This window comes from Protopterus annectens, chromosome 11.part0 (assembly GCF_019279795.1).
Source record: "Protopterus annectens isolate FY-2018-M chromosome 11.part0, PAN1.0, whole genome shotgun sequence".
In the NCBI taxonomy this organism is placed as follows: domain Eukaryota; kingdom Metazoa; phylum Chordata; order Ceratodontiformes; family Protopteridae; genus Protopterus; species Protopterus annectens.
Genome location: NC_056745.1, coordinates 405,043,206 through 405,059,117, shown reverse-complemented (window position 1 = coordinate 405,059,117; position 15,912 = coordinate 405,043,206). Strand labels below are relative to the sequence as shown.

The 15,912-nt window shown below is 40.8% G+C and overlaps 1 protein-coding gene across 1 annotated transcript in view; it reads left to right on the top strand.

The window, feature by feature from the left end:
* Nucleotides 1–15,912, top strand: part of DEPDC4 (DEP domain containing 4) — a 362,627-nt gene that overhangs the window by 165,808 nt on the left and 180,907 nt on the right. The window contains exon 4 of the mRNA XM_044087899.1: nucleotides 2,744–2,939. Coding sequence (XP_043943834.1) covers nucleotides 2,744–2,939 — 196 coding nt within the window. The remainder of the gene's footprint in view (nucleotides 1–2,743; nucleotides 2,940–15,912) is intronic.

Sequence of the window (15,912 nt, the reverse complement as noted above, 5' to 3'; positions counted from 1 at the left end):
TCGTGTTACAAGTAGCCCTGAGTATCCACAGTCGAATGGTTTGGCAGAATGTGCAGTTCAAATAGCGAAACAGTTACTGGAGCAGACGAAACGAGACAATAGTGATGTTTTCCTGAATCTCAGAAATGTTCCTCATGATAAACATCTTGGTTTATATGCACAGAGACTTCTGTCAAGACAAACCAGAACCACGTTACCAATCGGTAGCAAATTGTTGGTTCCACGTGTCAAGAACAACAGATCAGTGAAAGCTAATCTGTTGAAGCTCTTATCCCAGAAGTTCTGTTATGATAAGATCAGAAAACCACTCAATCCATCATGAGAAGGTTGTATAGTGATTGGTATAGTGAGGATGCGGATGTCTAAAGGTTTTGATCAGATTGGAGTGGTGAAAAGTGCATGTCCAGAGCCAAGATCGTACACTGTGACATCGCAAGGAGTAGAATTTAGTCAGAATCAGAAACATTTGATCCCGGTGTCTGAGCCTGTATTGCATACCTGCGAGAAAGATTCTATATCTCAGAGTGAGTTATCCAGCGTTCCAGTTCCAGAGGATGTTCCAGTAAATATCCCTGTTCTTGAGAAGAATCCCGAAACTCTAGAATCTGTTTGGTCACCAATGACTGTCCCTGTTGCTAAACCCAGTTCAGATTGATATATCCCTAGATCAGGTCACATTTCCAGACCTTGTCCATATACAAGGCAGCTTGGACATAAATACATAAGGACACAAGTGTTTGTATTTCTTATTGTCTGTACTATTGCATGTCTCTTTTTTTTTTTTTTTTTTTTTTTTTCAAATGTCATTATATCGTGGGCAATTCATTAAAGAGGGAGGATGTAGATCAATATGAATGTAAACCTTTAAGAAGCTTTTTAGGGGCTTGCACCTGTGTATGAATACTGAGCATGTGCAAACCTGACTGCTATTTTGTAGTAAGCTGTTGAGATATAAGCATGCATGTCTGTGTAGTCTGTCAATCAGTTGTTATATTTTGTATTGCTACTATCCATCCTGATGTGTTATTCTACATAATAAAGCATATAAACTAACTACCCTGCCCGTTCATCTTCACTTGTAAAACAATATGAGCGACATACATGTATCTTTGCCGATCATTCTTGTTAGCAAAGACAACCCAGGAGGTCTTGATGTTGCAGCTTGGATGGGATATAATGAAAGGTCCAAGATCAGACTCCTCTTACATTTTTTGGGCTTAAAGGTGGTCACAATGCCTTTTTTATATTCCTGGGAGTACAGATGATGCAGTGGACTGTTAGGTTTCTGTGTCTGCAGAATCTTCACATGCTTACAGATCTGGTCTCCAACCACTCTCTCCAGGCTCTAGAATGGTGGACATTAACTGCCAGTTTTATTGCTAGTATTTGCTTTCTGCAGCATAACCTGTTACACACTTTGGTCAGTGCTTTGCTGCTTGTTGGAGGGAGTTTGCCTAGTCTGTCATTCTCTTCAGGGAAAGTGGCCCCTTTGAGAGAAGAGCTGTCACCTAACCTAGCTGGAGTTGCACAGACACTTTGCATTGAGGTTTCTAAAGGAGGAGCTGAAGCCAGAAAGCCTGTAGGTCCTGTCTTGAAACCAGTTCATCATTATGTTCCTGTACAAGACAGAGAAGTATTCGCTCATGCTCCCAGTGTAGTGAGGTGCTGTGAGCATGACAGTGAACCACAGACAGATTATCACCCTTACAGTTGTTTACATCCTGAGAGAAATGAATGCGTTGACAAATTGTTACTTTACTTCTCTCTGCTTTTGATGGTTTGGGAATACTATCAGGTCAGAGAATTACCCAAAAGATCAAACTGTTCACTTCTTGTGCAAATACAGTCCAATTTAAAGCAAAAGAGTTGATAAATGCATCCTGTTTTTTCAAGGCAGAGGAGATTCCTGTACTGTTTTTCTACAGTACCATTTTAATTGTTTGCTTGATAACAAAATTCAGAGCAGAAGAAAGGCCAAAATTTATCCTTGTTGCAGTTTGGTGGTCAAGAATGGCTTTATACTTGTTTGCAGGTACTTGGCATAGGAACTGTGTTGCAGTACAAGCCAAGACATTTCACCCCCCATTAGAGCAACTACTGGCTCATTTTTAGAATATGGCTTCTGGTCTGGACCCCTTGCTCTTGTCTGGTTTCTTTCACTGGCGGTTTCAGAACTAACTCATGCCACTAGCAGACTTTTCACTGCAAGTGTCTATGTACATGACCTACTGTGTTTTTTGTTTCCTGTTTTATAGAATATCGTTGCTTAGTGAAGGGTGGTGAACTGGTGGGTACAGAGGCTGGACGCGCACACCTCATCCAGCAAATTGTGGTCTAAGATTGAATGGGGGTCTGAAAACAAATAGCCAAGGTGTGGAGCTGCAGGAGAGGAAATCAACCTATCTTGTGGGATCCCTTACAAACCATTTAATATGATACAGGAAATAAAATATGTGCTTCATCTTAAGGAGGTGGCATAATTAAGGTCTTTTCCTTGGCGATACAAGGTTTAGGGTTTGACTTGTTATTGGCAAGGTTTGTAATAATCCGCAGGCTGATAGCTTATTTGCCAATGAACATATAAAATCGTGCTTTGGTGTTTTCTTTGTATGAAACCGTTGAAGTCCTGCTTAGAAAATTAATATCTCTGTTGTGTAATTGACGTATCTGAATTTATGTTGGATTTTCAGAGTGACTTACGTTTTGGTCTTGATTTTTTTTTTTCCTCTTTTGGGCACCCAAGTTGTTGAGGAAGTATGGAAGCAGCAGACTCTTCTCCAACTGCTTCAACTAATTGATCTTCCCATCTTGGACAGTATTTTGGAATCTCCAGTAAAAGCTGAGCAGCGAAAAAACAATCACTTTAACAGGAAAGATGATATTGTCATTTCCAACACATTCTTGGACAGAGAAGTTCTGCTCTGTTTAAATCTACCACAGTGAGTAGTTTAATAAGTAAATTCGTTTTTTTTTTGTTTTTTTTTTTTGTGAAATGATCATCTTGTTTGTAATCCATCTGTGGAAACTTTAATTTCAGTGCATCTTTCTTAGAGAAGTATTTATTTTTTTTTTGTTTGAGATGTTCTGTCTTTTACATATATTATAGTTGGTGACTGTTTTAACAGTGTAATAGATGTTAAACAACCCACAGTCAGGTCAGTTAAAATCGTCACGTTCTTCTATTTTCAATCTCATGATACATATTTGCAGTGTTTTTATGCAGTCTACATATTTCTGTTATAAAATCCAGATCTGAAGTTGTTTTCATTTGATCTTCAACCTGAGGGACTCTGATCCAGCATGGATCTGATGATGCCGCATACTGCAGCATTGGATCCAAAGTCCAAGCTTCTCACCTAACCATAATGCTCCACTCTCCCTCCTTCCAGATCTCGTTTGCCACTTGAATTAAACAGCAGCGATTTTCCACTGTTCCAAGCTCCAGTTTGGGTTCCTTTTCTATCCTTTCTCTTTTTTTACCTAGCCTTGTCTTTTCTAACCCCTACCCTTCCCATTCACATTCAGTGTCCGTCTACATATATAAAAAAAAATTCCCCTTTTCCTTTCTCCTATCTAGCATGTGTGTATATAACATTGGTTCTGCCTATGAAGATCTGCTCGCCTTTGGCATTCGAGGTGGTGGAGAGGGTCATCTCGGCTCCTTCAAGAGCCTTGACACACTCATCCTAGGATTCTATCCTGGCTCCCTCTCTTTCTGGGCTGGAGTCTGCCATCCTGCCCCCTCAGGGACAGCCTGTTGCCAGTTCGCCCCAGTAGGCTCCCATCCAGGAATTCCCCAAGGCTTCAGAGTCCTTCCTGGAATCCCCCCTCCTCCTAGAAGCCCCCTCGGAAGTGTACATGTATGAGGAGGCACTTAGATTCCCTGCCACAGTCTCTCCCCAACAATACTGACTTGGAGGAAGGGGAGGCTTCCCCACGATCACCCCTAGAGGATGTCTCCTTTGGAGACATCATGGATATCCTTCGTCAATGCAGTGGGTGGTCTACCGTTAAGCCCAACCCGGATGAGTGTGTGTTTCTAGTGGTGTTTGACACAGGATCTTCTACCTCCTGAGTGTCCTCCTGCGGATCCCTCAGTGGATCTCATTTGTTCTAGGTCATGGAAGGAACCGGACATGGTTGAGTTCATCCGCAGATGCCTGGACAAGATACTTGGCACCTCATCTGACAAGCCCCATTGGTCCAAGATGTTCTGTCCTTTTCATGTATTATTGTTGGCGACTGTTTAGCAGTGTAATAGATGTAAAACTTAACCAGCAGTCTAAATCAAGTTCCTCTATTTTCAATTTCATGATGCATGTTTGCAGTGTTTTTATGGCAGTGTACATATATCTGTTAAAAAATCAGTTTAAAAATCTGTTTTATAAAGCTTAGTCTATGATTTGACTCACTCTTCTAGTAGTTAATGTGTGGCAAAACTGTGTTTTTTGCATACCTACTCAGTTTTCTTCAGATAAAATACAATTTTTGGTGCGCCGTGTATGGACGTGCTAAAAAAACAAATTGAAATTACTTAAGTTAGTGAACAAAGAGCCATGCATCTTTGTTTTTAGTGATTTCTTATTGTTGAGTTAATATTAATTTTAAATGTGACGTGCTAAGTTTGTTTTTAACTGATATTGGATGTGAAATTTTTGACTTGGTATCTAGAGTTTGATCAATTTTTCCCTGTTTGTTGTCCGTTCTATTGAAAATAAAACTAATGTGAAATTAAATTATAATTGCTTTAGAAGTTGTCAGCAGATTTGAGAGGTCCCTTCATAACTGAGATAATATTACTTATTATTCATAGTCCTGCTCAAGTTTGCATTGACAGAAAAATTTCAAAATTTCTGAGATGCTAAAAATAGATCAGGAAATATGATGACAGATTTCTGAATTTGATGAGTAAGGTAATTACATTATTCTGTTTGACAAAGTGACTTTAAGAATTGGGAGTAAGACATGATATAAAGTTTCCAAGGACAGAGGAAGCTGACCTTGGAAAGTGTCCAACTTTTCTCCATTGATGAATGATCTCTGAACTGAAGTACATTTATTTTTATTTAACATCTCTGAACTGAGGTATATTTATTTATTTTTATTTAACATCTATTAACCGGGAAAGTCCAACTTGGAATGAAGCCAATTTTCAGTGAAGACCCAGGGAGAAATGCTCCAGATGCATGTCTTTGCAATGTGGGAGAAATCCGGAGCACCTGGAGGAAACCCAAATGAATGCAGGGAGGACTTGCAAACTCTACATAGAAGGCACTGCAGCTGAGAATCAAACCGGAGAACCCCTTGCTGTGAGGCTACAAAGCAGCCACTGTACCACGGCAGCATCAGCGTCTTTCACTGGATGTCCTCCCTCAGGGGGCTGCATCTACAGGAGCCAGCCAGAGGAGGATTGTCTCCAGGCAATGGGTAGAAGGATCAACCAGAGATCAGCCACTTAAATAAGGGAACACCAGGAGACCTTTCTGTAATGCTTTGGTGGCCACGACCCGGAGACCTTTCCTCAATGCTTTAGTGGCCATGACCAACATCTTGGTGAAGACTGTGGGCCCCAGATACTGTTTTATCAAAGGCAGCATCTAACAATATTGTCCAGGTTCCCTGTGTAAATAATGTCATTATCTGGAACTGGACTTGTCAAACAAGCTGGTTGAATTCACCGAGGACCAGAGTATCATCCCATTTTGGACAAGGACCAGCAATAAAATCACATTTTTCTCACACCGAGGCAGCCACTTTAGCATTTCTGTGGACTGTCCAACCTGCTAATCTTTTGTGATAACTTTCCAAACCAAGGTGAACCCCAAGAACTGCTCTAACCATCCAACAGCCAGTCCTAGTGCTTAGTCAGGACTGCTGTGGAGGGAGCCTGTAGATTGATTGCATCCATTTCCATGAAAGTATATTCGACTGAAATAACTTTTACCATCACTGGAGTGTTCTCTTTTTTTTCTCCACGGTTGTGTGACTTCTGAGTAGATGTACAAAAGTTTTAGGGGTTATCCTCCCATATAGTGGTGCTATGGGGCTTGCCCCTCCCCCTTTCAAAAAAAAAGATCAACTCCCAGAAGGTGGTTTCAGCAAAATTCTTTTGGTCAAATCTACTTTCAATTGAAGGTGAATTTGACCAGTCTGAATGATTTTACTGTGGAGGTGCCAAGGAGTTGATAACCTGTGTAACCTCACTTGTTCCAGAAGGGGTAAGATTATGATGCTTGAAGGACTTCCCTGAATTTTAAGAAGGTTGCTTTCTTCCCTGGAGTTGGCTAGACCTAGTAGTAGAGGAGGGATCAGAAAGCCTTCCACATTAGAGAGGGCTTTTTTTCTGTTTAGAAGGTCATTGACCAGGTACTGGGCAAGCTAACTAAAGATTGTGTCCTGTAAAAGTGATAATCCACAATCTTGTTTGAGTTTCTTCTTGAAAGAGGACATTCTTGGCCATGTCATTGTGTGCTGCCACACACAAGCCTGAGGCTCTGGCCAAGTCCTCAGCAGAGTCAAAATTACAACAGGATTCATGGTATCCCATGGTAGTGGCTGTGGAGAGGCTCTCCTGAAGACACAAGACTAGCAATTATGAGGTCTTGTACCTTTTCCAGTGCCTTTCTCCTAGGTGAGCCTGGACTTGAGATATGTGAGAACAGTAGTTGAGTGCTTTGAGCCTCAGAGTGGAGGGGGACTGGTAAACCTTGTTGTGACACCTGTCCAAAGCTCAGACTGCTTTGTCCATTGGCAAGGTGAGAAATGGTATGGTCCCTGAAATCTATTCTGAAAAATTACCCCACTTAGGCATAGACTTAAAAAGGGCAAGAACCTTTTAATAGTCTGACAGGGCAGAATCCGAGTTCCCTCAAGCTGCTCTGGTAGCATCTCTAATGATTAGTTTGAGGATGACCTGATCCAGACCATAAAATGGTTCTTCCCCAGAGTACTCTACCAGGTAATTCTTAGGGGAAGGAGTATGAGCCAGAAGCCAGTTTAAAATTCTTCCTCATGAAACTGAGGGCAATTCCAAAATGAGGAGTACTCTGGAGTGTAAACTGAGGGGAATGTGAACTTATTATCTCTGTCTACCTCAGAGACAATAGCTTTTGAAAACTTTCAACCCCTCCTAGGATTATTGGGGATGAGCAAAACGTACCATTTTTTATTTTTATTTATTTGTTAACTGGGTAAACCTACTAGGAACATATGTCTTTTCAGGAGCAACATGGAGCACACTGGTAAACTGACTTGCTCAGAGTTGCATGGCAGGGGAGTAAGGCTGAGAGAATTGAACCCTGAACTATAAAATGAAGTTCTGTAGTAACTCATAGCCTTATTCCCGTGGTAAACTGGGATGCCCCCCTCCCTGCTACACATGGGTATGGGCTTGTGTAGAGATGAGCATGTAACAGTCCAGTTCTGGACATCAGTGAGTTGGGAACTTGTACTGTGTTGTGTGTGGTAGACAAAGGCAGTGAACTGTTGTGTGTGTGGGTGGCGGGGAGTGGGGGGGTGGTTTGCTTCTACATATTCAACTCGAACTCCCATCAAAATTCTAATCTCTGCTAAACACTAATGTTCAGGCCTGAGATGTAAGCCTTAATGTGAATGGAGTAGATTGACCTTCCTCATCCAGAGATTGTTGGCCTACTTGTACCTGGGGATTGGACTTGAGGAGAATTCCCGGTCCAGGTTAATTAATCAATAACTCTGTGATGAAAGCCACCAGTTCCAAAGGTTAAACTAGCCAGCTAAAGGCTCCAGCCAATCATTTGAACATAGTGCAGAGCACGAATATTGGGTTTCACCCCCTTAGAGGGAGTTAGTCAAAATTTTACTTCACTTTAAAGGAGGTTCAAACCCACACGTGCTTCCTGGATTACTTGTCTTTGAGCGTGTGCTGACATGTGCCTTTTAGCTCTGTGGAGGACACTTCTTCCATTTTCTGTGGTGTAAGACCTGTTGACTATGTCCACTTTTACAAAATGGTTTAGTAGTTCTGCCTACCTTTGCTAAATAGCTATCTGGAATGCCTTTTGCTTGTAGTGTTTCAATGTTGTGCTGTTCCTCACAGCAATACAAGCACTCCCCCTGGTGCAGGCAGATGCTTATGTATGTGAATGCAGGTCTCTATTAACGTTAACAGCTGAGGTACAACTGTGCAAGTAGCAAAAAAACTGATTCTGGAAACAAATCTGATTATGCAGTAATAACCTCGTGTCACAGAATTCATCCATCAGGCATGTGAGTGCCCCTATATGTGGGATTTGATTTGGCTAAAAAAATACAGACTTCTGTTTAGTAATTTTTAGCAATGTTGCATCTAGGAACCCTTCACAAGGGAAGGGTTTCTAATCTTTAGCCCTAGGATTTTAATGCATAAACCAAAAACATTTTTAGCATAAATTTTATAAGTTATTCACAGACTAAAACAAAGTAATTTCAATTTGACTTCACAACATTTTTAAGAAATATGCAAGTGTAAGCTTGTGTAGCGATAAGAGTATGCACAGGAGTATGGAATGTTGTCACCTGTGCTGCTTAGCAACTAGCCTACCCTAAGTGTTGGGGAGGTAGTACTGTGCTAGACTGGTATGTATGACTATGCATGCATCTACAGTACCAGATGTACTTACTGGTTCTTAAATGCTTTTGAGTATGCATTGGACCCCACAAAGAGACTGCTACCATGTTTCTTTAGATTTGTTTTTCCTTTGTATGGTTTCAGCTATCTATCTACTGTTTTGTTCATTGAACGTTTTATATTTACTTGTAGTTGAATATTATGTTTTTTTTTGTCTGTGTGCTTTTTATTTCATTTTATGTGGAAAATGGTGCCTCTGCAACTCCTATTAAAATGTACATTTAATTTCAAGTCCTCTAAGGACACTACCTTTCTGTTCCATAAAAAAATTAATTTTGAGTAGGGTTTTTTGGCTAGGCTTGAAACAGTCTTCAGACCGATGTCTAATCCTTGCTTATAAGCCTATAACGTGTTTAGAAATCTATAGAAAAAAATATTAACTAACATTATTACAGCTTCATCAGATCTAACTCCATTTTAAATGACATGCATTATTTGTATATGCTTTGGTACATAGTTCATTGTCAATTCACTCGAGCCAAGCCTGGGTCATAAATGTATGCTATATTATCTGGCTAAGCTCAAGTATGATAGGCCTCATCTGTCATCCTTGTTCTATATGTCTACTCCTATTAGTAGCTAATAAGTTATAGCTTATGTGCTATACTGGCCATCCTGTGTAGCTAGTGCCCTAATTGATACAGACACTTTTTGCACCTATTGTCACTGGCTATGCACATCTGTTAGTACGTCAAGTTATCTGTGATGCAATAAGTTGATGTCATTTGCCACATTAAAAATGGGCAACATGTGCTAACATGCATGGCAACTAGTTAAGTTATATTGTTTTGAAAGTTAGGCTGCCTTCCAAGGCTGCTTCATGCCAACCTGCTAATCTTTTGTGATAACTTTCCCAACCAAGGTGAACCCCAAGAACTGCTCTAACCATCCAACAGCCAGTCCTAGTGCTTAGTCAGGACTGCTGTGGAGGGAGCCTGTAGATTGATTGCATCCATTTCCATGAAAGTGGATTTGGCTGAAATAACTTACCAACACTGGAGTGTTCTCATTTTTTCTCCACTGTTGTGTGACCTCTGAGTAGATGTACAAAAGTTTTAGGGGTTATCCTCCCATATAGTGGTGCTATGGGGCTTGCCCCTCCCCCTTTCAAAAAAAAAAGATCAACTCACAGAAGGTGGTTTCAGCAAAATTCTTTTGGTCAAATCTACTTTCAATTGAAAGTGAATTTGATCAGTCTGAATGATTTTACTGTGGAGGTGCCAAGGAGATGATAACCTGTGTAACCTCACTTGTTCCAGAAGGGGTAAGATTATGATGCTTGAAGGACTTCCCTGAATTTTAAGAAGGTTGCTTTCTTTCCTGGAGTTGGCTAGACCTAGTAGTAGAGGAGGGATCAGAAAGCCCTCCACATTAGAGAGGGCTTGTTTTCTGTTTAGAAGGTCATTGACCAGGTACTGGGCAAGCTAACTAAAGATTGTGTCCCGCAAAAGTGATAATCCACAATCTTGTTTGAGTTTCTTGAAAGAGGACATTCTTGGCCATGTCATTGTGTGCTGCCACACACTCAAGCCTGAGGCTCTGGCCAAGTCCTCAGCAGAGTCAAAATTACAACAGGATGCATGGTATCCCATGGTAGTGGCTGTGGAGAGGCTCTCCTGAAGACACAAGACTAGCAATTATGAGGTCTTGTACCTTTTCCAGTGCCTTTCTCCTAGGTGAGCCTGGACTTGAGATATGTGAGAACAGCAGTTGAGTGCTTTGAGCCTCAGAGTGGAGGGGGACTGGTAAACCTTGTTGTGACACCTGTCCAAAGCTCAGACTGCTTTGTCCATTGGCAAGGTGAGAAATGGTATGGTCCCTGAAATCTATTCTGGAAAATTACCCCACTTAGGCATAGACTTAAAAAGGGCAAGAACCTTTTTATAGTCTGACAGGGCAGAATCCGGGTTCCCTCAAGCTGCTCTGGTAGCATCTCTAATGATTAGTTTGAGGATAACCTGATCCAGACCATAAAATGGTTCTTCCCCAGAGTACTCTACCAGGTAATTCTTAGGGGAAGGAGTATGAGCCAGAAGCCAGTTTAAAATTCTTCCTCATGAAACTGAGGGCAATTCCAAAATGAGGAGTACTCTGGAGTGTAAACTGAAGGGAATGTGAACTTGTTATCTCAGTCTACCTCATAGACAATAGCTTTTGAAAACTTTCAACCCCTCCTAGGATTATTTGGGATGAGCAAAGCGTACCATTTTTTATTTTTATTTATTTAACTGGGTAAACCTACTAGGAACATTTGTCTTTTCAGGAGCAACATGGAGCACATTGGTAAACTGACTTGCTCAGAGTTGCATGGCAGGGGAGTAAGGCTGAGAGAATTGAACCCTGAACTATAAAATGAAGTTCTGTAGTAACTCATAGCCTTATTCCCATGGTAAACTGGGATGCCCCCCTCCCTGCTACACATGGGTATGGGCTTGTGTAGAGATGAGCATGTAACAGTCCAGTTCTGGGCATCAGTGAGTTGGGAACTTGTAATGTGTTGTGTGTGGTAGACAAAGGCAGTGAACTGTTGTGTGTGTGTGTGTGTGTGGGTGGCGGGGGGGGGGGGGTTGGGTTTGGGGCAGGCCTGGCCTGACCTGATCTGATCTGGTTCTGGCTTTAAACTAAATTCTAGTGGTTTGCTTCTACTTATTCAACTCCAGCTCCCATCAAAATTATAATCTCTGCTAAACACTGATGGTCAGGCCTGAGATGTAAGCCTTAATGTGAATGGAGTAGATTGACCTTCCTCATCCAGAGATTGTTGGCCTACTTGTACCTGGGGATTGGACTTGAGGAGAATTCCCGGTCCAGGTTAATTAATCAATGACTCTGTGATGAAAGCTACCAGTTCCAAAGGTTAAACTAGGAAGCTAAAGGCTCCAGCCAATCATTTGAACGTAGTGCAGAGCACGGATATTAGGTTTCACCCCCTTAGAGGGAGTTAGTCAAAATTTTGCTTAACTTTAAAGGAGGTTCAAACCCACACTTGCTCCCCGGATTACTTGTCTTTGAGCGTGTGCTGACATATGCCTTTGGCTCTGTGGAGGACACTTCTTCCAATTTTTGTGGTAAGACCTGTTGACTATGTCCACTTTTACAAAATGGTTTAGTAGTTCTACCTACCTTTGCTAAATAGCTGTCTGGAATGCCTTTTGCTTGTAGTGTTTCAATGTTGTGCTGTTCCTCACAGCAATACAAGCACTCCCCCTGGTGCAGGCAGATGCTTATGTATGTGAATGCAGGTCTCTATTAATGTTAACAACGGCTGAGGTACAACTGTGCAAGTAGAAAAAAAACTGATTCTGAAAACAAATCTGATTATGCAGTAATAACCTTGTGTCACAGAATTCATCCATCAGGCATGTGAGTGCCCCTAGATGTGGGATTTGATTTGGCTAAAAAAATACAGACTTCTCTTTAGTAATTTTTAGCAATGTTGCATCTAGGAACCCTTCACAAGGGAAGGGTTTCTAATCTTTAGCCCTAGGATTTTAATCCATAAACCAAAAACATTTTTAGAATAAATTTTATAAGTTATTCACAGACTAAAACAAAGTAATTTCAATTTGACTTCACAGCATTTTTAAGAAATATGCAAGTGTAAGCTTGTGTAGCGATTAAGAGTATGCACAGGAGTAGACTCAGAGTCTGTAATGTTAACCATTTGAATGCACTTAATATCACCATACTGTTTTTTTTTTTTTTTTTTTTTTTTTACAGATCTGACAAAGCCCCACCTACTTATTGGTAGATGGGCAAAAACCCTTTAGACTCCCGAGTTTATTTTTACTTGCATCAGTTTTTGTAACTGTTATGAACTGTTTTTTTTTTTTTTTTTCCCCGCAGGCCAGACTACACCTTTTCCTTTATATCAGCAAAGTCACTCAACCAGACTCATATTTGTCAAGTTTTTATAATATTAGACAACCTACAGGCTGAGGGGTTGAGGCTGTGGAACATGGATTTTCCTTTCCTGAATAGATTCATCACTTCTGTAATTTAGCTGTAGCTTCTCACATTATGATTAAAGTCTCTTTCTTTCAACAAAGATTCACACCTATGTGTTTACCCTCTTGCTACAGGCCAGTCTTCTATTAGTTTTACAGCCTACATCATCTGCAGAGGATCCTGTAATATTCATTATACTAAATTGTCTTCATATGATACTATAATTCTTCTAGTACTATTATAACAGTCTGAATTAGTGTACTTCTCTCAGTTATGGTATGTGTCTTTTGCAAGAATAGGAGTCAGCCATGTTTAGAGTGTTCGATCCATTTGTGTCCTGAATTGCTGTGAGTTATCTATTGTATATCCATTGTAAGTAGTGTGCCAGGAGCCATACAAGAGCTCTGCATGTGCTGGTCTCACGATATCTTCATTCATTTATGGAAAGAGTAGCATTACCGATATAAAGGATACAAGGTAGAAACGTCAGTCACTGGAACAGCTGAACGATGTCTTCCGACTCACTATTACGGTAATGCAATAGGGATCCTACCAAGAGCTGGCCGATATATCAGGCCAGCATGTCAAAACTTTAGGCTTTTTGGGTACACCATCGTCCTGCGCATGCTCGTCATAGTGTAGGGCATAAGGTGACATACCATCTTTTCAGAACTTCTTTTGCCACCAGTCTGAACACCCATTCTGTTGCTGGTTCTGGGTCTTTTCATATAAAGTGTCCTTAGGGTTTTTGATCTGTCTTTTCTTTTATTATTGTTGCTTGTGGGAGTTTTATGTTATTCCAAGAGGGTAAATGCCAATGTGGGTGACCCAGCAAAGACTATCACGAGCAGTGTTTTGTCCCAATGTCCTTAGTTCCCCAACCATATGTCTGTTCAATTTGTCAGGCCTTTGTTCCTAAGGCTCTCCATAGATGGCTTTCTTCCTTGTCCTTGTATTTGGTGAACCAGCATCTTAAACTTTTAGCTAAAGACATGATGGAAGGAACTTCCCTGCTCTGAGAGAAGCTGTCCGTGAAGAGAAGGCAGCCAAAGTCTAGATCGATTCTTCTGCTTTTATGGCTCTGCCAGATGTCTCACCTGAGCTGTAGTGAAAGCCTGGAAGTTAGCCATTCTGCCATTGGATTCTACTGCCACAACCATTTTCCAGGCCGAGTGGGGATATAACCCACAACATGTGTTTGGAGCCCTTGCAGACATCCACTGGACATTCAGGGAGACACGGCTAATTATTTCGAGGGGCCTGAGTGGTGTTCACTCCAGATTTTTGGTCAGGGAGGAAATACTGACTACTGTTAGATACCCGTCCAGAGTTGGAGCCTTCTAGTTAAACCTCCTCATGGCATCTCTGTTTCTAGCTCTCCCTTCGGTCCTTCACTCCTTAAAGACTCTGGGAACAGGATACGCCACAAGGAGGTGTATTCAGATGAGGAATCCTTTGCTTATTCATCTAAGATTCCCTCTCCTTTAGACTACGGATCTGAGGAAGAGGAATCTACTAATGGTGACACTTCTTTCTAGGAAATTTCTTTTTGGGACACAATCTCCAGGATGAATTTTTTTTTTTTAAATGGGATTGTGCCCAGGTTTCGTAGGTACAAGAGATATTATGAACTCCTGCAAATGGACTCTCCTAGACCGTCTGCTGTTCCTCTTGTGTTGGCTGCTTTGTTGGATGCTTTTTCTACTGCATCGGCCTTGGATTCCCAGACTACATTCATTTTATAGAGAATGCAAATAAGCAACTGGGCAGGTATTTCCCGGTAGTTGTTGGCTAGAAAAGAGGCGCGTGTGTGTATCTTTTGCAAACCTGGCTATGAGAAAACAACCCTGACCTTTAATACTAAAGATGCAGTCCTACCAGCAGGAGTTGATTTTTGCAAAACTGTGGCAGAAAGACAAAGTACTAAAAGTGGAAGACAGCAGAGTGTTTGTGGAGAATTACTCCTTGTACACCAAGCAGAAGAGAAGCAAATTTATTCCACTATTCAGGGAATGTCGAGACGCAGGCGTGAGATTCAAACTGCTTTACCCATCTGTCTTCAAAGTATTCTTCCTTGGAGGGACAAAATCATTTTTTGATTAAGTACATGCTAAGGAGGAAATACAAACGTTTGTCCAACAAAAAGTGAGCTGTGAAACACAGATTCTGTTTCTTGATCTTCTGGTAATAAAAAACACAGAGAAGTCTGTACCTGTGAAGCTTTTTTGTTTCAATAGAAAATGGAGTGAAGGAAGGGAGCATGAAAGTTGACTAGAACAATTGAGAGTACATTGGAAATGAAGCAGTGACAGGATTTGGGAGATGGAGATGAACAGTAATAAAACCAGTAACTTAATGTGGGATTACAATGCAATAATTATATGTGTGAAATACGACAGAACAAGAAAATCTGGAAATATTGGCCTTTTTTAGAATTTGTTGGACTTCTGGGGGACTCTAAACCATATACCCTACTTCATGTCATTAATGTTCAAAAAATGCTTTGGAAAGTGGAAGAGGAGGGTGATAACTGTCTTCCCAGTTATTTTTAAGTATAATGGGGACTGTAAACAGGTGCTGCTGTTTTTTACTTTTCTTTCTCCCTTCTCTTTCTTCTCATTTGGTTTTAAGAAATGTAGGCAATGCAATGGAAAAAAAGACTAGTTAAAATAGAGAGACAGAAGAGAAATTAATGTTTTTTTTTCTCATTCTTGCATGAGGAAATGCCTGGATTAAGGACCTTGGATTGATTTAATAATGAGTTTTAAGAGTAAGCAAGTAAATGAAAAAGAATATTGAATATTATGAGGCCTTTCTACTAAAACATTTTGTGTTTGCAATTCTGCAGCTGGTCTCCATGTTTCCATGGAAGCAGTCTGATAAATGAACTGAAGGCTACAGGCTGGTGGGGGATGGTTTAAGCAAAAATTAAGAGAAATTGGCTAGGACATAATGTTCTCTGAAAGCAGGGGTTTTCCCACCTGGGAGAGCTATAAAGAAAAGACAAAACCAATTAACACTTAGTAGAAACACAGGCTGCACCATACATCTTAGCATGTTTAACTTTTCTTTTAGGTTAACTCAAGTCTGTGAGTCTGGCTGTCTGTCTGGGACTTTTGTACCTATTAGGAGGGTAAAACTTCAGAATTTGAAGGTGTACTTAGTTTTGTTTGTTAGTTTTAATAGGTTTTAGGGCGGTATCTGGGGTGTTTTTGTTTTGAGGGCTTTCAGTAAAACAATGTTTTGTAAGATGTGACATAGGCTCAAATTATATGACTAGAAACAACTCAATCTGTCAAACAGTGAATGCATTAACC